Source organism: Heteronotia binoei, chromosome 12 (genome assembly GCF_032191835.1).
Source record: "Heteronotia binoei isolate CCM8104 ecotype False Entrance Well chromosome 12, APGP_CSIRO_Hbin_v1, whole genome shotgun sequence".
Lineage (NCBI taxonomy): Eukaryota > Metazoa > Chordata > Lepidosauria > Squamata > Gekkonidae > Heteronotia > Heteronotia binoei.
The window spans coordinates 83553559-83574030 of NC_083234.1; the positions used below are offsets into that span (position 1 = coordinate 83553559).

The 20472-nt window shown below is 45.7% G+C and overlaps 1 protein-coding gene across 1 annotated transcript in view; it reads left to right on the forward strand.

Moving 5' to 3' along the window:
- Positions 1–387: 387 nt before the first annotated feature.
- Positions 388–20472, forward strand: part of SEC16A (SEC16 homolog A, endoplasmic reticulum export factor) — a 62253-nt gene continuing 42168 nt past the window's right edge. The window contains exons 1-7 of the mRNA XM_060251732.1: positions 388–489; positions 1878–5612; positions 7531–7670; positions 10485–10573; positions 11327–11462; positions 13767–13956; positions 15734–15908. Of these exons, the coding sequence (XP_060107715.1) occupies positions 1941–5612; positions 7531–7670; positions 10485–10573; positions 11327–11462; positions 13767–13956; positions 15734–15908 (4402 nt within the window). The 5' untranslated portion in view covers positions 388–489; positions 1878–1940. The remainder of the gene's footprint in view (positions 490–1877; positions 5613–7530; positions 7671–10484; positions 10574–11326; positions 11463–13766; positions 13957–15733; positions 15909–20472) is intronic.

The following is a 20472-nucleotide window of genomic DNA, read 5'->3' on the forward strand; positions in this document are numbered from 1 at the left end:
CTCTGCTGTTGCTCAGGGGCCACTTCGCTTTCCGCATTGGGAGGGACGGTGGCTCAGTGGCAGAGCATCTGCTTGGGAAGCAGAAGGTCTCAGGTTCAATCCCCGGCATCTCCAAAAAAGGGTCCAGGCAAATAGGCGTGAAAATCCTCAGCTTGAGACCCTGGAGAGCCGCTGCCAGTCTGAGAAGACAATACCAAGGGTCTGATTCAGTAGAAGGCAGCGTCATATGGTCCATCCGCCTGAGCGCTGCGTGTTTCCTCAGGCCGAGTCACGCCAGCGGGAGGGTGAGGGCAAAAGCCAGGCCGCCACTGGCTAAAAGGAATGACGGCGGAAGGGCGTGCGTGCTGCCGTCATCGCGCACGGGGGCGTACGTGACACGTCGGCGCCGCCAGAGCCGGATGTTTCAAGATGGCGGCTGCGGGTCTTCGGCTGACGGGGGAGGTCGTCGCTGCCCGTGGGTGCCTCTGAGGGGCCGTGCGGGGCTGACAGGTGCGCCGGGAAGCGGGCCGGGGGGCGGGAGAAGGCGGCGCGGAGGTGGGGGTGGGCCGCTGCTCGGTCGCTCGGGCAGGCCGCGCCTCCTGAGCCGTCTTGGGGACTGAGGGGTTTGCGGGGTGTCGCAGGGGCTGCACACGGGAAACAAGGGAAAGAGACGTGCCCTGTCCCTTTAATAGCTGCTGCGCTTTGTCTTCTTGCAGGACTCTGGGCAATCTTCAAGATAGATAAAACCGCAACAGAACAGAATTAAAATAAGTTTACAGAAATTTTAACAATCCGATAAATAGTAACAGGCCGGACGGTCAAGTGACATTCATGGGCGGGGGGAAGAGAGCAAAATAGATGTAATTAGTAGAGGAGGGCGCCAGCCATGTGGGAAGAAGTTATTGACGTTTTTAATGCCATCAAGGTAAATAAGATCTTATTAAGGTTATTAAAGGCCAAGGCATTTTTTCTCCAGATTGTTGACAAACAGAAATAGGATCTACCCTGCCCCCACAGGATCTGCCCTGCCACTTCTCTTCCCCTCCCCCCATAACACAGTCAGAGGTTTCTGGTTGTAAATGATCATGCAGCAGGTAGAAATTCAACAGACAAAGCCAGTAATAGATTAGGTTTTCTTTATATTACTGTTTTATGAAAAGCAAAACATTGTATTCTTGCACTGAACAGTTGTTCACTTTATCAAACTGGGGAGGAAAGAAAGAATGCACACATGGAGCTTGGTCACAGTGGTTGTAGAATTACTTGATCAGGAAATACTGGACTGTCCAATTCAAAACTGGACACTTGGCAACCATAAACGTAAGAGAAGCCACACTAGTTTAGGCCAAAGAGCCATCTGGTTCAGCATCCCTCTGCAGATGGGGACCAAGAAAGTTTACAAGCAGAATGCAGTGGCTGTGGCTGCCCTTTAATTGTGTTTGTCTGTGTCTTTTATAAAATGCATGCTATCTGGCATTGCATTTTATTACACATATGGCCCAGCCCAACAAGGTCTAATTTCTGTCAGATCCGGCCCTCATAACAAGTGAATTCAACACCTTTCTGAAGTAACCTTGCTCTGTGAACTTCCTAAGCCTTTGGATTTGACTACCTTCAGACATGGAATGTGGGGCTGTATGGACCCATGGTGTAAACCAACACTATTAGTTTTAATTTATGTTTCTGATTTTCTGTCATATTGAAGTGATATGATAGAGAAAGTAAACTTAAAGGCATTCTTTCTCTTAGAGACCAAAAAGCTTTTTTAGTGGTTTAGCTACTATGCCTATGTTTTCAGTTCCTGTGTTTTAAAGGCATAGCATAAATGGTGCAGATGCTTAGCTTACCCTTCTTATAAATGGCAGGTCTTTTAGTCTGTGTCTCTTCTTCTTTTGCAGTGTGCAGGAAGGCAGGGCAGTGCCAGAATAAACACCAGCATTTGGCTTGGCTGCCAGTTGGTCATGCAGCGTCCTCCACAGGCAGTTCCCACAGGGGCAAGTTGCCCACCACCTCTGGCAACAGCACCACGGAACACATACTGGCGAAATGGCCCATTTGGCAGACAGGTGAATGCACAGGCGTCGGTGGCAGCTGGTCCAGTGCAGCCTGTAACAGACCCATTTGCCTTTGGCAGGCAAGCACTAAAAGGCTCTCTGTCGGGCAGTGTTCTGAAAGGCAATCCATCAGCTACACAAGGTTTTTCTCCAGTGACATTTTCTCAATCGGCTGCTATTTATCCTCTCTGCCAACATACTGGGGACAGTTCTCTTGAACTGCAGCCTTCATTACTAGCACCTGTCTCTCAGTCTGGAGCGAACAGCACATTTTTTGATATCACAGCCCCTGTATCTTCAGTACCTGCACATGTTACAAATAAAAGCCTTGGAACGCATCCAAATCTAGAACATAATGAACACAACCCTTCAGGACTTTCTCATTCCATGGAAATCACCTGTGAAAATTCTGTTGGTGGGCAACAGGGATTGGTCTGTATGCCAGATAGGCCTCCAAGTGAGCAAAATATTGGCAGAAACCCCACCAACCCATCCTTGCCATTTTTCACTTTTGCTCAACAAACTGGGGCACAGTGGAAGCCTGCCCAAGATACCTTGCAAGGTCAGACTTGTTCTCCCTGCCCAGAGCCACCCTCCCAAAATGCATTTTATCCTGTTACTCAGTCTACCACCGGTGTTTCCCATGCAACTCCACATATTGTCCCTCAGCAGAGCTCTCCACAGCAACCTGTTGTTCAAAATGCCATGCAGGTACCATTGATGTTTGATGCATCTAGCATGACATGCACTCAGAGCAGCACACAAAATACCACTTGGCAGAGTATGGGAATGGCCAGTCCTTCTCAAGGACAGTTTTCTCAAGAACACTTTTATTTACAACCACTTGAATCAAGCTATGATACTGGTCATTCCACCATTCAGGAAAACAGCCCCTCAGCCCAATCCCAATATGCTTCTGAAACCAGAAGCAGGCAGTGTTCAGCTGATGCAGATTCAGGGAGGATTTCCATGTTTTTCAAAGGAGATGAGACTGAAAATGAGGAGATACTTTCATCAGAAAAAAACAGTGAGGCTGGCAAAGCTGACTTTGAGGCCGGTCAGCAGACTGTAGGACATACATATTACCAACCACTGCATGTGCAGCGAACCTTGTCAGCTGTTTTCTCTCAAACACAGGCATGTGGTAATGTTTCCACTGAAACGGTGCAAAAAAGGACAGATGTCCAGCATTCACCTCGAACTATATGTCAGCCATGTGACATGCAGGGCAATAAAAACATGGCCTGTGTCCCCAAAATCAAGGCTGGCCTTTCTGAAGTTCATGACCATATTGGTATACAGTATGAAAATGTTGAAAATCTGGAGTGTATTCAGAATCAAGAAGTTTTGCCAAGCGAGGCACAGACCCAGAACTGCTCATCACCAGGTGCAGCTTCTGATTCATGCAAATATGCCTCACTGGGGCCACTGCTTCCGAAGAACAGCATTGCTAGCCATGCAGAAGGAGGACCAAACCTTGAAGCACCGGATTCATTGCCTCAACCTGTCCGCCCTGAAAGCAGCTCTTCTAACTACAGCAATTTGAGTCATCGGAGTCTGTCTAGTTCCACACGGCCACGAGAGTTAGGCACCTTCATTCAGCAAGAAAGTGGGAAGCCTGCTGAGGATTCTGCAGCAGGTTTCTTTAAGCAGATTGATTCCTCTCCTTTGGAAGGAAATGCAAGTGAACAGAACCAGACTAAAAAATTCTGCAGCAGTCTTTCTCAGGCACCAACACCAAGTCCCCCCAAACCAATGGGAGTATTTCAGACAAGTGTAAACAGTTCATTTGAGCCAGTCAGGTCTCATGGGTTTGGAGTAAAACCCCTAGAGGTGGACCAGGCCAAGATGGTGGTTGAGTTTAGGGAGAATTGCCCAAACCAAAGGATTACCAAGAAGAGTCCAGCCATACCTGTCATCTCCCCAGGTAACCTTGAACAGCCACCAGACAACTTGGAAACCATTTTCATGCCCCCTCAGTTCCATTCTTTGCCTCTAACAGTTGCTTGTGATGCTGGAAGTGGGTCTGTGGTGGAAAACATACAGTTAGTACCTGAGAAGAAACCATCGACCAGAGCTCAGGGGATCACTAAAAAGTGTGAGAGCCCAGCCACAACACTGTGGGCACCCAATGAATTGCCTGACTTTGGGGGCAATGTGCTTCTTGTCCCAGCTGCCCCTGCAGTGTATGTACCAGCCAAGCAGACCATTCAGGTGGTACAGCCACCTGAGGAAGGATTACCTGGTCAGCAGCCTAGTAAACCTAGACTGGTCCCCCCTTCATCACAGTCTGGAAGTGCATCTGAAAACCTGGAAAATCCTCCTAAAATGGGGGACAATGAGACCCCCCACTCACAGGCAAGCTCAGGCTATGCCAGCCTCCTTTCTTCTCCACCTACTGAGGCTCTGCAAAACCAGCCTATCTTGATTGCACAGCCAAATCAAAGCTACAGCTTGACACAGCCAGTTAACTTCTCTCTAGCAAATCATTTGAACAAGAATGAAAAGAACCATTTAGCCAAAGATCCTGGAATAAATAATAAGCTTTTGCTGGGTGTACACAGTAGCAGCAACCCTTCTGGAGACAACATACCATTATTTACCTTGCAGTCCAGTCCTGTTTCTGCTTTAACCAATCCTAATTTATTAAAAGACCCTCCTACCTCTTCTGAATTAACTTTAAATAAATCTGTAAACTCTCTGGGACAGTCTGCCTCTCAAGTCCCACTCAGCTTGGGTTCCGAAGGTATGCAGGCAGCCAGTTTAGAAGGGTTGCCTCCTGAATTCACTAGGAAGTCTGAAATGAACCCTTCTGGTTCCAGCAGGAACACAAGCGTGGTGTTGGCTTCTACAGCAGGTGCCACGGTGCCTCCTCATGGCAATCCTGCCAAAACTCAGAATGGTTCCAGTGGTCCGGAGCCCACCAGAGCACTTGATTTTACAGCAGCAAAGGCCCTGGAGCAGGGCAACATGGGCAGTTGTACCCAAGTGCAAACTCAGCTGCTTTCTAGTGGCCTTGGAGTGCCTCAGCCAGCCTGTCTTGCTAGACAAATGGAGCCTGAGATAGATGACCAGCAGCCTTTCTATCCACAGGTAATGCAAGAGATGCAGCCTCTGGTGCCCTTGGATAGAGCCACATCCTCACAGCAGCAGCAAATACAGACTGCTTCAGCATCACAAGTATTGCCGTCTAGGCATTCTTCAGTTCCAGCAGGAAATAGTCCTGCCCAGGCACCGATCAACAAGTCTTGCTTGCGGGGTACCCTAGAGGAGAGTTCAGCATATCTGCCCACCAGCCATGGTCAGGCTTCTGCTCACAACAGACAGGCCACATTCAGCCAGCCTTTGAGTGCTGTAGCTACGACCAGCCTGCCTTCTCCCTTGACATCTGTTGGTGGCAGCCAGCCAGCTGGGGTCCCCTCTCAGCAAGACCAGCAGCACCTTTCACCTTCTCAAACAGCATCTGGTCCATCAGCAATCCCTTACTACTACTACAGACATCCTTACGATTCCTGTCCACCTCAGTATCAACCACCTTACATTGCTGCTGACCCAAGGACCACTCACCTATACTATCAGGTAGAGTTGTGTTTGCTCCCCATTTTTCTTCCTGGCATGACTGCGGGTGAGAGGCTGGGTAGGGTGGGGTTGTTGGCAGAGAGCCAAGAAGATTGGGGGGTGGGAGGGTTGCTTTTCCGAAGGAAGTTTTGTTTCACATTAGGGTTGGATGAAGTGGGAAGGTAGGAGCACAACCAATGGGGTGAAATTAAAACAAAAGAGTTTCCGGCTCAACATTAGAAAGAACTTCCTGACTGTTAGAGCGGTTCCTCAGTGGATCAGGCTTCCTCGGGAGGTGGTGGGCTCTCCTTCCTTGGTGGTTTTTAAACAGGCTAGATAGCCATCTGACAGCAATGAAGATTCTGTGAATTTAGGGGGAGGTATTTGTGAGTTTCCTGCATGGTGCAGGGGGTTGAACTAGACCCTGGAGGTCCCTTCCAACTCTATGATTCTAGATGACCCTGGAGGTCCCTTCCAACTCTATGATTCTAGATGACCCTGGAGGTCATTTCCAACTCTATGATTTAGATGACCCTGGAGGTCCCTTCCAACTCTGATTCGATGATTCACCTTGACTGGGAGTGTGTGTGTGTCCCTTCCAGTGAACGTTGGGTTGACTCAACACACTTATCTTCAGATGCTGGGAGAAGCTTATTGCCTTTGTTCCCTCTTTGTGTTCTCTTTGATGGAGAATATGCTTTGTGTGCAGAAAGTTGCAGGTTCAGCATCTCCAGTTAAAACTCTCAAGGATATAAACGATCTCTGAGAACCAGGAGAGTGTCTGCCAGTCAGAATAGATAATCCCTTGGTAGACCAGAGGTCTGCCTCAGTGTAAAGCTGTGTTCATGAGCCTGACCTCTGTGCCAACAAGGCATTGGACAAAGTGAATGCTCAGTCTGATTCAGCAGGGCTCTTTGATGGATGTACTTTAACTGCTGCTTTATGGATCTCTTTGGGGCGAGGTACTTCACCCTTGCACATTCTGCTTCTGATGTCCCATGATTTGGCTTATATGATGAAATCTTCAGCAGGATTTTGGGTGCATTTTGCTTTGCCTTAATGTTATTTGAATTCATTTCAGCCCCTTGATTCTGTAATTAATAAGTCTACATCTGTTCACAAATTAAAGAAGTTAAAGTTTAATTAATAGATTTGAATTTGCATATTTTCAAACTCCCAACATTGGTGTCTTTCAAAATTTACAGCTAAAACTGCCAGCCATTTTCTAGAGGAAAGGCTGTTCATGTTTGTGTATTTTAAGACCCTGCTAATGTACCGGAATCAAAATGGCTCTTCCCCCATATGCCCTTAATTTGCAGAGCTTTACAGCAAAGTTATTCATCTTAAGTTAGGTGGCCTCACCTGCAAGTACAACATTCTGCTTTTTAAAAAAAAACTGATGAAAGAGATTTTTATTTTTATAGTTCAGACATCTTTTTAATAAGTGTATTTAAACTATACATTAATACATTTGGATTAATTTTTTGATGCATATAAAAATAATATTTCAGCTGTGGCCACTTTCCAAAGCTGCAGATTCCAGGCAAAGGTTCCAGAGTTGACACCTTGTTGAGGTTAAGCTGCAGGTGACCTCACGTTTAATTCTGCTGGTTTGCCAGACTCTCCTCATTCTCCCAGTTAAGGAATTGACAGTGCAAAAACTATTCCTTGTTCTGAGTTTGCTTTAATTTTGTATTTGTTTGTGGATTCAAGAGAAAACTCAATATTGACTTCTTGAGTTTTGGTTTCAGACAGGTGCAAGCATAGTGAGGTACTGAGGGCATGCAGTGGACCTCGGGTTAGGAAGAGTACAGAGCTCTTGGTGGGGACTGTTGCAGTTACTTTGGATGAGCTCTTCCCTAGTTCTGATGCATCCAAATATGGGGAAACGTTGACTCTTGAGCCTAATGCTCAGTCACCCTAAATCTGTTTCTCCTAGGAGGATACCTATGGGTGCTATGACCGGGCTTTCTGGCAGTATGACAATGCAGCCTACAGGGATCCTGGAAGCTATCGATACACGGAACCTGAACGGCCCAGTTCCAGAGCCAGCCACACCTCAGACAGGTCATCTTCCAGGTGTGCAGTGCAAAATTCTTTCACAGGGCAGTTGATTGATTTGCAACTTGATGTCTTGTTTGAAGGACACAGAAAGGCCAGTTCCCCACCTCCATTGTCTTTTAAAATAATTGACTGAGGTGCTGAAAGATGTACCTACAGTACAGTCCACATATGGGCTTGGATCTAATGGACAGAATTCTGGTTTGGAGCAGGAATGGGGAGGCAAAAAAGTCATGCTGCATAGGCAGAGATCCTTCTATCTATCCATAAAGATGTCTGACTGAATCCAATACTACTTTGTGTTGCTTGCTATGGTTAATGTAGCAAGCAACACAATGCAGAAGTAAAACAATAATGTTCAGAGTGTCTGGGGTTTAATGTTTGTTTTTTAAAAATCTTATTTTATTGAGGTTATAAAGGAAAAAGGGGGGGAGTAGGATATACACACACAAAACACCCTGTATAAAACTTGTCTTCAGTTAGTCCTTACTATACCAAAATTATACATTTTAACGTTCAGAGTGTCTGGGGTTTTCTGTTTGTTTTTTTAATATCATATTTTATTGAGGTTAAAAGGGAAAAAGAGGAGAAGTAGGAAATATACATACACACACACACCCTGTATACAACTTTTCTTCGATTAGTCTTTTCTATACCAAATTTATACATTTTACGATTCCAAAAATACAGATACCTTTTCTATTCCATTAATATTTCCAGAGTTCTATATTTTATAACTTATAAAAACCCCTATATTTTAACATAAAATATAGTTTTATAAATAAAGTATAAAATATAAGTTATAACTATATATAAATTTTAACCAGTTATAAAAAGCCTTGCCGGGACCAAGAAAGTCTTTTTCCATTTGTCCTTTCAACAATGAGGTCAGTTTGTCCATTTCTGCACATTCCAAAATCTTTACAACTAGTTCCTGTTCAGCAGGAATCTTAGAAGCTTTTCAAGCAGACTAGCTGTTCTAGTGCAAGCATTTCTTAATATGGCGTTTCCCATTTACTGGGTCCTGACTCAGTACTGGGCCAAGGAAGCTTCTTTGCCGGGCCATGGATGCCTCGCCATGCTGCCCATGCCCTCCCTTCCTCCCGTTGCTGCATCCCTCTCCCCCTTGGCCTTTGCACCACCCCCGGGCCAGCCCTCCTCCTGCTATCCTTTTGCTCCGGCGGGCACAGGCTGCTGGCGACGTCGGGGCTGCTGTTGCTTCAGCCACTCAGGTCTGGGTGTTGTTCCTCCCAGCCCCCACCATCACAGAGACCATTGGGGCTGCTGCCGCTTTAGCTACTCGGGCCTGGGTGTCGTTCCTCCCCCCCACACTCCGCCATCGCAGAGACCATCGGGGCTGGCCTCAGCTCTCCCGGTGGTGCCATCATCAGGCACAGCCAAATCCGGCCAGGGAGGCTATGCCAGAAGGACGTGTTGGACAGGACCGCCCCTGCTGCTGATGCTCGTTGCTTGCGTTGGGGCCCCACTGTTGACGGTGAGCCCAGTGGGGCCCCAATGTAGCAATGAGGAGCAGCAGCAGCGGGGTGGTCCCGCCCAACACGTCCTTCCGGCACAGCCTTCCTGACTGGGTTTGGCTGCACCTAATGATGGTAGTGCCGGGAGAGCTGCGGCCAGCCCCGATGGTCTCCATGATGGCAGGGGGGAGAGGAGCAACACCCAGGCTTGAGTGGCTGAAGCAGCAGCAGCCCTTATGTCACCAGCAGCCTGCACCCGCCGGAGCAAAAGGATAGCAGGAGGAGGGCTGGCCTGGGGGTGGGGCAAAGGCCAAGGGGAAGAGGGATGCAGCAGTGAGAGGGAGGGCTGAGAGACAGGCAGAGGGGTGAATGGGGAAAGGAGAAGGCACATGAGACAGAGGTGTGGGGCAATAAAGGGGAAAAGATGCTGGCCAGAGGGAAGCGTTATTTTCCACTCCCCCCCCCCCGTCAGTCAGTCTTTTTCCTTCCTTCCTTCCTTCCTTCCTTCCTTCCTTCCTTCCTTCCTTCCTTCCTTCCTTCCTTCCTTCCTTCCTTCCTTCCTTCCTTCCTTCCTTCCTTCCTTCCTTCCTTCCCATTGCTGAGTTGACCTGGGGGGGAGGGGAGGAGGAAAAGCTTCCTGCCATTTCATGTTTTTCCAGGTTGAGAGCATTCTATATTTTTAGTTTTCTGCCCGTGATCTTTGTGCTTTTTCTTGATGTTTTATTTTTAAGATTGCATTGCAAAATTCCACTATTTTCCTACCTTTCCTAAACAAAATATTGCAAGAGTTTTAAGCATGTTTGTACTTTCCTGTCTCCCAACTCCACCCCCAGAGTCTCCTGCCTCCACCCCTAAATTTTAGTGGGCCATGAAGGAGAAGTGTAGAAATAACCGGGCCATGCGTGGGGTGTGTGTGTGTGTGGAGTTTGGAAAACCCAAGCCTATATCCAAAATCCAAGCCTATTTTTGCCTTCACTTTGTGTTGCTTGCTATGGTTAATGTAGCAAGCAGCACAATGCTAAAGTAAAACAGTAACGTTCAGAGTGTCTGGGGTTTTCTGTTGAAGGAACCAAGGCTAGAAGAGAGAGATGCTGGGGTTGTGTGTGTGTCAGTAAAGGGACTATGAAGCAGGACAAGTGGTTCTGCCTTGCAGAAGTGCAGGAACCATCAGCATACAGTTGTTTCAAGTGCTTGTGAAGAAGTTCTGCATTTCTATTAACAGCAACAAAAACATCATCTGTACTATTTTCTAGGAAACAACAAGTTTCTCCAGTGACTGTAACCTCCCACTCTGTTTTTCAGTGGCATACACCTCTAGGTTCCTCTCATTTAAAAAACAAATCTCTCTCTTTTCTAGACAGGGGTATCCAGATGACTATTATAACACCAAAGGTGGATGGAGCAATTACTATGCTGATTATTATGCAAATCCATATGATTATGAAGGTAGGAGATACCAGTGGTCTGTTTATCCTATATAAGATGGCATTCAAATAAAAGGAGGAAGCAATCATTAATGAGTTCCCAGAGCATCTGTCTACTTCGGTCCAGTCATCTCTTGCTGGATTAATTTCTGACTAATAAGTGGAGATCTGAATAGCCATGTTACTTCTTGACCCAGGTTACAATAATAGAAACTGTAAGGTTTGCAGAGCAGGCACTGGAACAGCAGTGGCCGAATTCTGGAAAAACAAGTTGTTAATGATGTGAGATGATATTTCCGTTACAAGGTTATCTTAATTCATTGTGTCTTAAAAGAAGCCATGTAGTACTGTTACGTGGAAATAGATCTCACTATGAATGCTCTGGAATGATAAGAGAATACCTTGTTGACAGTATAAGCTTGTAACTTTGAGCTGAAATGCAGAGCTTGTCTTAACAGTATGAAGTCTGCTGTTCCCATTGCCTGGTCACTGCAAAGGCCATGACTGTAAAGTGCTTCAGCCTTCAGATGCTCCTGAGTTGCAAAAGCCTGAGTGTCTAGTGCACAGGCGCTGAGGTGATCCTTGATTGCATCTGCAGTTATCTCAAGGTCATATAAGTGGTGCACCCACAATGGTGTTTTAAAATTGATTTTGACCAGTGGTTGTGTATAATATAGGATACTAGTGGATACTCTGCTTGTAGTGGTAGTGTTCATTAAAAGGCCACACAAAGTTTCTGGAATGTCCAATTCTTCTCCCCCCCCTCCCCCCCAAGATCCAGGACGCTGGAACCGTTACCAGTCTACTTATGATGGCAGGCTCAGAGACTCCAGGGGCTTTGACCAGAGGCTCTGGTATGACTTGGAACAGAATTCTTTTCAGAAAAGAGAGGCATATCCATATGAAAACAGGTTTGTAAATGTTTTAGACTTGTTCTCACAGAGTGACACTAGTTACTATCTCTTGAAACACTACATATTTGCAAGACAACAGGATAAAACTTCCTGATGTAGCTTTTTTGCGACAGTTTGGTGTAGTGGTTAAGTGTGCGGACTCTTATCTGGTAGAACTGGGTTTGTTTCCCCACTCCTCCACATGCATCTGCTAATGTGACCTTGAGTTCTCACAAAGCTGTTCCTCTCAAGAGCAGTTCTGGGAGAGCTCTCTCAGCTCCACCCACCCTCATAGGGTGTCTGTTGTGGGGAGGGGAAGAGAAAGGAGATTGTAAGCCGCTCTGAGACTTCTTTGGGTAGTAAAGGATGGGGTATAAACCCATTCTTCTCCTCCTCTTCCTTTCTGGTTTTTTATTTTCTGTCAGTTTTGGAGCTTGACACAATGACAAAGTTTATGATCTGCTACTTTAAAATTTCAGATCGTGGTTTTGAATTGATTTTTTAATTGCTCTGCTGTTGTTGAGAATTGTTTAGACAACTGTATTGAGCCGGATAGCCCAGGCAAGCCCAGTCTCGTCAGATATCAGAAGCTAAGCAGGGCCATCTGGAAATACCAGGAGGGAGAGGCAGAGGTACGCTGTAACGAGCCACTTCTCTGAACGTCCTCTGTGCCCCACCAGGGGTTGCCAGAAGTCATCATGCCTTCCAGGCTTGCATGCACACACACACACACAAATACCCCCCTCCCCAAAAAAGCAGTATACAAATATAAATAAATTGGGCTGCTGTCCATTGAGACCTGTTATTGAGACCGGCTGCAAGGGGTTCATTTTGTAGTAGGGCTTGTCTGCCTGCAGCAGAGTGTGTTGATATTCAGCTTCTTTGGGCTAGAAAAGTTTCTGCTGCCATAAGAAACAACAGTGAGCAACCAAAGAGAGTCCACGGAAAAGTGGAGGTTGGAAAAACCAAGGTTCCATGAAACCAGCCTCAAATAAGAAACCAAAGAAGTAAGAAATTCATATTATTTTACATCACCAAATGTAGAAAATTAAGCCACATATAATATCAACTAAAGCCTCATATAAATATTGGAAATCAAGCCACATATAATGAAAATTAAGCCACATATAATGATAAATCAAGCTTCATGTAAGGACGAAAGAAGGAACTTGATAAAGTGGGAAAGCCGCCTTTAGTTATAGTCCATAAAGTCCAATAAATATGAATCCAGTTCTTCCAAAGTTCTTTCCAAATACACTTAAGCGTGAAGATCTGAACGCAACTATGCACAAGAGTTACATTGTACCCATTTCACAATTGCTGCTTCTCTAGGTGAACATTTAATAATCAAGACATGGCAAGAATGCTTCAAGGCACTTCCAAAAGTCGGGTGCAGTAGCTAAAGTCTTGCTAAAGTCTAGGCAAGGGCTTAAACATGCTTTGAGTATTCTGAGTTATGTATAAAATGAAATCATGCCACGTTTCAAAGAAATCTGAAGTTTTGTCGTCTTTGATTGTTCTGATCTGTTTCATTAATTTTCAGCTATTGCTACCTGCCATAACTCAGAATACCGAAACTGTAATGTTAATATTTCTGCAGATTTCCAACTTTTGGCTATTTGAGCTGCTACTTGTACAATACAATTAATCCTTTAGATGCCACTTTTTTGTTTTGTTTCTCCCATATTATTAACAGAGCTGGTGAAGCACAAATGGTTTGATGTGACATCTTCGTAATTTCTACAAAAATTTTCTTCCAAAACTGACATTACTGGGCACGACCACTACAGTTTTTATTTGTGTTCTCTATTCTTGCAAGATATGCTGGAGTAAGATACCATCTATGTAATAATTTCAGTGATTCTCTCTGAGACATATTGATAGAGCCTTCCTTGTTTGAGTAAACCATATCTTATTCCAAATACTTTGTTTTATCTTTGTTCCAATATCCTTTCCCCATATTAATTTCAAACCATTTAAAGTACTTGAGTCTATGTCAAGTAAGCAAGTGATGACTTGGGGGTTTGTTTATCTTTCCTGTTTGTGCCCCCTTGGATGATGCCTTACATTTCCAAGCCTCTGCTTGCTGTCTGGGTACCTGGATTGAGTCAAGCTTTTAGATGATTGGTTTCTTTATTTCTTTTCACTAGGTAACACTATAGAATACAAAGGCACACACTTGTGAATTGGCTTAAAGGGATCCTTTTGAGGTCTGCTTAGGTTTGGTACAGTGAAATTGTTGAATGGAAATGGGTGCTGAGGTTGGAGTCCTTTGGAGGGAGCAAGCTTGCCTTATGGCTCTCTATGTTTCCCTGCCACTAGTCATGAAGACCACTGGCGCTATGACCCTCGTTTTGCTGGCAGCTTTGAGGATGACCTGGACCCTCGCCGGGACCCCTATGGGGATGAATTGGACCGGCGCAGCATCCACAGTGAGCATTCGGGCCACAGCCTCCGCAGTTCTCGTAGTGCTCACAGCCGCCAGAGCAGCTTCAGCTCTCGCTCTCAACAAGTAAGAGGAGATTAGGCTTTATTTTTTCCCCTCTTAACAGACAGCACTAGAGCTGGTGGGGGAGATATGTCATATGAATGCTTGTTAGGCTGCATGCTCCTGTGAGAATGTGAGAGTACCTGTGGTAAGAAAGACCCACTCTTTCTCTAGCACAGTATTTTGTTTTATGCAGTGGCTGACCAAATGTTTTATATGCAAAACTTGGAGACCAACACTTTCCCTTGTTGTCCCCCGCCCCAAGCAGTTTTTGTTAAGAGCCTCTGAACATGGATGTTTGGTTTTGCTGTTGTTGCTATTGAGAGACATTTCCTCCATAAATTTGTCTAGTCCCATTTTTAAATTAGCTAAACTGGAGGCTACATCCTGTGTCTTGTCTTGAACCATGTCTCACTCTGAACCTCCCTTCCCCCCAATAAGTCTTTTGTGTGTGCAGTTCCCACTGTCTTCAACACAGCTTGCTTTTGTGGATGCAGCAGGGTGCATAAAAATTATTTTTTTTAAAAAATTAAAAATTGGATTTTTAACATTTTAATTGGATTTTTAATTTACTTCGGTTTATTTAAAATGCTTTTTGAGGAAACATCTATCTAAAAATAGTTTTCTATTTAAGAAATAGTCCAAAGTCATGATAAAACAAGGGTTAGTTTTTAGTTATATATTATTAGACTGTATATTCATGCAGTGTTTAAATGGATTCCATCAATCTGTTCACAATATCATGCTTACCTAGAGATTTCTATAAGATCATTTGAGGCAGTTTTTCTATCTAGAAGATAAATGCTTGATTTTGCAGTTCTCGAAACTGAATTTGTGTCTGCAGAGATAACATGCCTCTTCTTCACAGCAAAAATAACATAAATGCAGAGTTAAGAAACTTCAGTCTTATTGGTCCTGTGAAAATCTTTGCAACAGAACCAACTCCTTATCTGTTAAGTACTAAGTTTTAAGAAGTTAAATTAATGTAATATTGTTTGGGTGGAATGTTAAGAGCTAAATGTGAGGAGGGAGAGGCAAGCAGTACAAATGAAAGTGAAACTTTTTGAGCAGAATACTACAGAAATCTTGAAGTCTTTATGAGTATATCATCATGGAAGTGTAAGTAAATAAAAAAATAATATGCTATATAATATTATTTTTAGTTAAATAAAACAATTTAAATGGTTGTTAATGATTATTTTTATGCTTCTAATAAAGTACAGCAGAAAAGTTGTCCAAATATGAATGATTAGCATATTAAACTGGAGATAGTTCACATTGTAGTGATTTTATAATGATCTATATGACTAAAACTAACCTAAAAAATTATTATACTAAAATGAAACCTTCTTCTGTGTTGGGTGAAGTAGGGTGAAGAAGGAATTTTCTTTATTGCACAAGAGAAGGCAGTGCTGAACCAACATGTCCACTTTCCAAGTTGCTCTCTGACCTTCATCTGTATTGTAAATATTAAGGCCAACAAGAATTAGCCTTTATGTAGAAAACCATAATTTATGTAAAGCCTTATTGACTAGTGATCTAAATCATTATTTAAATCAGTTTGATTTAACTCAATTCCATCCTGGTGTGCAGTTCACATTATCTTCAACACAACTTTTTTACTCGTCATGAGGGACAGTCTCCTCCCCTTTGGGTCCTGCCCAAGCCTTGCAGGCCTGGGTGGAAGGGCTGGTATGGGGAAGCCTTGTTCTTGGGCTCCCAGATTGTTGAGCCCCTCTGACATCCCCTTTCTTTGCTACAGTTCTCTGTATTAATGCAAGTACTTGTATCTCTTCTCTAGAGCCAACTTTATCGAAGCAATCATGACCTGACCACCAGTGCCTATGAAGTTGCTAACCAGCCAGCCCCTCTCCAAGCTGAGTATTCGTATGGGGGGTACAGCAGCTTTGAAAGCCAGGCACCTTTTGTGGAATACAGTTATCTAGCCAAATCCACTTGGCCAGCAGCTGAACAAGGTACTACTTAAAATATTTTAGTGGTAGGTTTTTGAGAAAGGTCCATAATTCCACCCTTTCATCTCAAATGTTGGGTAACTTATTATGGATCATACTATACTTTTGCCCCAGAAGAAGAAGAGAAGGTTTTTATACCCGATGTCTCCCTACCCTAAAGAGTCTCAAAGTGGCTTATGTTGTACAAATCTGTATCTGATTATCTCAAGCAAAAGATGAGACAGCTTGTGCTCAGTAGGGTGAAGAAAGAATTTTCTTTATTGCACAAGAGAAGGCAGTGCTGAACCAACATAGCCACTTTCCAAGACCTTTGACAGCCTTGAATACCCTAGGTGACTCATTGGCATATGTTGGCGTACAAACAGAATAATTGATACATTATTCATAAGCAGACGTAAAAAGCATTGGCATGACATGAAACTCCTTGATAGGTTGGAGGTTTTTAAACAGAGGCTAGATGGCCATCTGACAGCAATGAAGATCCTGTGAATTTAGGGGGAGGTGTTTGTGAGTGTCCTGCATTGTGCAGGGGGTTGGACTAGATGACCCTGGAGGTCTCTATTATTCTAGGTCAAGGCACTGTGGCAATCTGTTATAGGCTGAGCACTATGGCACAGTTAATTATGCTTGCACAAAGATTAATGTCCAGTCCAAACTGGTTGGAGGGGGTAGAAGGCCCCCTGCTCTCACTCTAAGCTAGTATCATGTCAACCTATTGATAACGTTGGAATGCAGTTTCTGTCTCAGGGAAGAGCTGCTTTTTATATTGCTAGGTAGACGTTCTTGCAAGCTAGCCAAAGTGCAAAAAGCAGAATGCACTAGGCCTGTTTCACACTTAAAATCACCATCCCTTCCTCTCCTCACAACAGGCAGTTTGTGAGGTGGGTGCGGCTGAGAGTTCTGAGAACTGTGGCTGCCCAAGGTCACCCAGCAGGCTTCATGCAGAGGAGGAGTGGGGAATCAAACCCAGTTCTTCTGGTTAGATTCTGGTGCTTTTAACCACTATGCTACACTGGCTCTCCTCCCACTCCTTTAAGAGGCTCAATGTGATGAGCTGAGGTGTGGTTTTCAGGCTGTCTCCCATTCAGGCATTCTGCATCTGCTGGGTTCCAGCACTCCAGCTGCATCATGTGTCTTCAGATCTTTCTCTCAGGAAAGTGATGGACTCTCCTCCTGAAGATTTGAGGAGGATCTGTGTAAGCATAATTGACTCAGAGATCAGAAGTCTAGAGAAGTGTTAGTTGAAATGTGAGGTCACACTTAATCAGAAGAGGATTTTGCAGAACAAGTGAAAATGTTGAGGGAGGCCATTTTGTTGCCTTATAACTGATGGTATCGCTTTACTATGCTCTGGTAAGATCTCACCTGGAGTATTGTGTTCAGTTTTTGGCACCATATTTTAAGAAGGATATAGACAAGCTGGAATGTGTCCAGAGGAGGGCAACAAAGATGGTGAGGGGTCTGGAGACCAAGTCCTATGAAGAAAGGTTGAAGGAGCTAGGTATGTTTAACCTGTAGAGGAGATGACTGAGAGATGATATGATCACCATCTTCAAGTACTTGAAGGGTTGTCATACAGAGGATAGTGCAGAGTTGTTTTCTGTTGCCCAGAAGGTCAGACCAGAACCAATGGGTTGAAATTAAATCCGAAGATTTTCCAGCTAAACATTAGGAAGAACTTCCTGACAAAGCAGTTCCTCAGTGGAACAGGCTTTTTTGGGAGGTAGTGGGCTCTCCTTCCTTGGAGGTTTTTAAGCAGAGGCTAAATGGCCATCTGACAGCAATACTGATCCTGTGAACTTAGGCAGGCCATGGGAAGGAGGGCAGGAGAGGTTGCATCAGTGCTTAGTTCTCATGGCCCTTTCTTACATGCCCAAGGAATGCTGTTCACCACTTTGGGGTCAGTCAGCAATTTTTCTCCAGGCCAGTTTGGCCAGGAATCCTGGAACTTTTTTTTTGCCATCTTCATTTCATTTTCATTTCATTTGATTTATATCCCGCCCTACCCCACCGAAGCGGGCTCAGAGCGGCTTACAACACAGAGATTCTAACAATAAAATTCGAATTTTAAATACAATAACAGTTTATATAATTAAGAGATTAAAACATTAAAATACATTAAAAATCAGTACATCAATCCAGCACTATGCTATCTATCAGCTTCCTTCAGTATTTTGGTAGTTTTGGTGGTTTGGGTGCTGGTCAGTTATAGGCCAACCGGAAGAGGACTGTCTTACAGGCCCTGTGGAATTGTCCAATATCCCGCAGGGCCCTGACCTCCTCCGGTAACTGGTTCCACCAGCAAGGGGCTGTTATTGAGAAGGCCCTGTCCCTGGTTGACTTCAACCGGGCCTCCTTTGGCCCGGGGATTATGAGCAGATTTTGGGAGCCAGAACGCAGTACTCTCTGGGGAACATATGAGAAGAGAGGGTCCCTAAGGTAGGCAGGTCCTAGACCATATAGGGCTTTAAAGGTAATAACCAGCGCCTTGTACCGGACTCGGTATATTATTGGCAGCCAGTGCAGTCCCCGAAGGCCCGGCTGAATGTGCTCCCGTCTAGGGAGCCCTAGTAGCAGCCGAGCGGCGACGTTCTGCACTAGCTGCAACTTCCGGGTTCGACACAGGGGCAGCCCCATGTAGAGGGCATTACAGTAATCCAACCTTGAGGTGGCCGTTGCATGGATCACTGTTGCTAGATTGTCCCGCTCCAGGAAGGGAGCCAACTGCCTCGCCCGCCTAAGATGAAAAAATGCGGACTTAGCAGTGGCTGCTACCAGGGCCTCCATAGTTAAGGCAGGCTCAAGTAGTACCCCCAAGCTCCTGACCCTGTGCGCCATTGTCAGTGGCACACCATCAAGAGCTGGAAGGGGAATTTCCCCCCCCAGACCGCGGCGACCCAAGCAAAGGACCTCTGTCTTCACTGGATTTAGTTTCAGCCTACTCAGCCTGAGCCATCTAGCCACGGCTTGTAATGCCCAGTCAAGGTTTTCTGGGACACAGTCGGGCCGGCCGTCCATGAGTAGATAGAGCTGGGTGTCATCAGCGTACTGGTGGCAACCCAGCCCATGCCTCCAGGCAGTCTGGGCAAGGGGGCTCATGTAAATGTTAAATAACATTGGGGAAAGAACTGCCCCCTGAGGCACCCCACAATTCAGCGCATGTCTCTGGGACAGCTCACCCCCAATTGCCACCCTTTGTCCCTGACCATCAAGGAACAAGGAGAGCCACTGTAAGGCCAACCCCTGAATCCCCACGTTGGCGAGACGGCAAGTCAGCAGTTGGTGGTCGACTGTATCGAACGCCGCCGATAGGTCCAACAACACCAGCACCACCGAGCCGCCTCGATCCAGATGCCACTGGAGGTCATCCATCAGAGCGACCAGCACCGTCTCCGTCCTATGACCCGGACGGAAACCGGACTGATGGAGGTTGAGAACGGAAGCATCCTCCAGAAAACTCTGCAACTGCAACGCCACTGCCCTCTCAATGAGTTTACCCCAAAAGGGTAAATTCGAAACCGGCCGATAGTGTGTCAATTCGGCCGGGTCTAGAGTTGGTTTCTTCAGTAGAGGGCGGACCACAGCCTCTTTCAGAGGTGCTGGAAAATGCCCTTCCATCAGGGATCTGTTTATGATATCCTGTACAGGATATCTGAGCTCCCTCTGGCAAGCTTTAATAAGCCAGGAGGGGCAGGGGTCCAGATTACAAGTTGTAGGGCGAGCAGATGCGAGAATCCTGTCAACTTCCTCCAGACTGAGAGCGCTGAAACCATCCAGGACACACTCTGAAGACAGGCACGGAGCCTCAGGTTCCCATACTGTCTCCAATATGGCGGGAAAGTCGTGGCGGAGCGATGCAACCTTATCTGCAAAAAAGTTCGCAAAAGCCTCACAGCCAATCTCCAATTCTTTAGAATTTGGTCTGCCTTGTGGCAGAGTTATAAGGGTCCGAATTGTATTGAACAGCTGTGCCGGGCGCGAAGTTGCAGATGCAATCTTAGCCGCAAAGTATGTTTTCTTTGTGGCCTTGACTGCCATCTCATAGGACTTCATTACTTCTCTATAAGATGTTCTAACCGCTTCGTCTCGAGTGTGCCGCCATTGCCTCTCTAGCCGTCTGAGTCCACGCTTTAATTGCCACAACTCCTGGTTATACCAGGGTGCCGACTTTTGGCGGGGGCGCAGAGGACGCCTAGGTGCGATCTCATTGATGGCCCTGGAGAGCCTGTCATTCCAAGACTCTACCAAGTCATCTAAGGAATCGCCAGGGAGCCAGGGATCCCGTAGAGCCGTCAGGAACCGTTCTGGATCCATCTGACTCCGCGGGCGAGCTAAAATATGCTCGCCGCCTAAACGGGCTTGGGGTGGGACATCCACACGAGCCTTGAGGGCATAGTGGTCCGCCATGGCACTGCTTCAGCAGTAACATCGTCCACTAAAACTCCCGCCGTGAAGATCAAGTCTAACATGTGCCCCGCCTGGTGAGTGGGCGTTGTAACAATTTGGGAGAGTCCTAGTGTCGCCATGGATGACACCAGGTCCATCGCCTGACTGGAGGTCGCGTCAT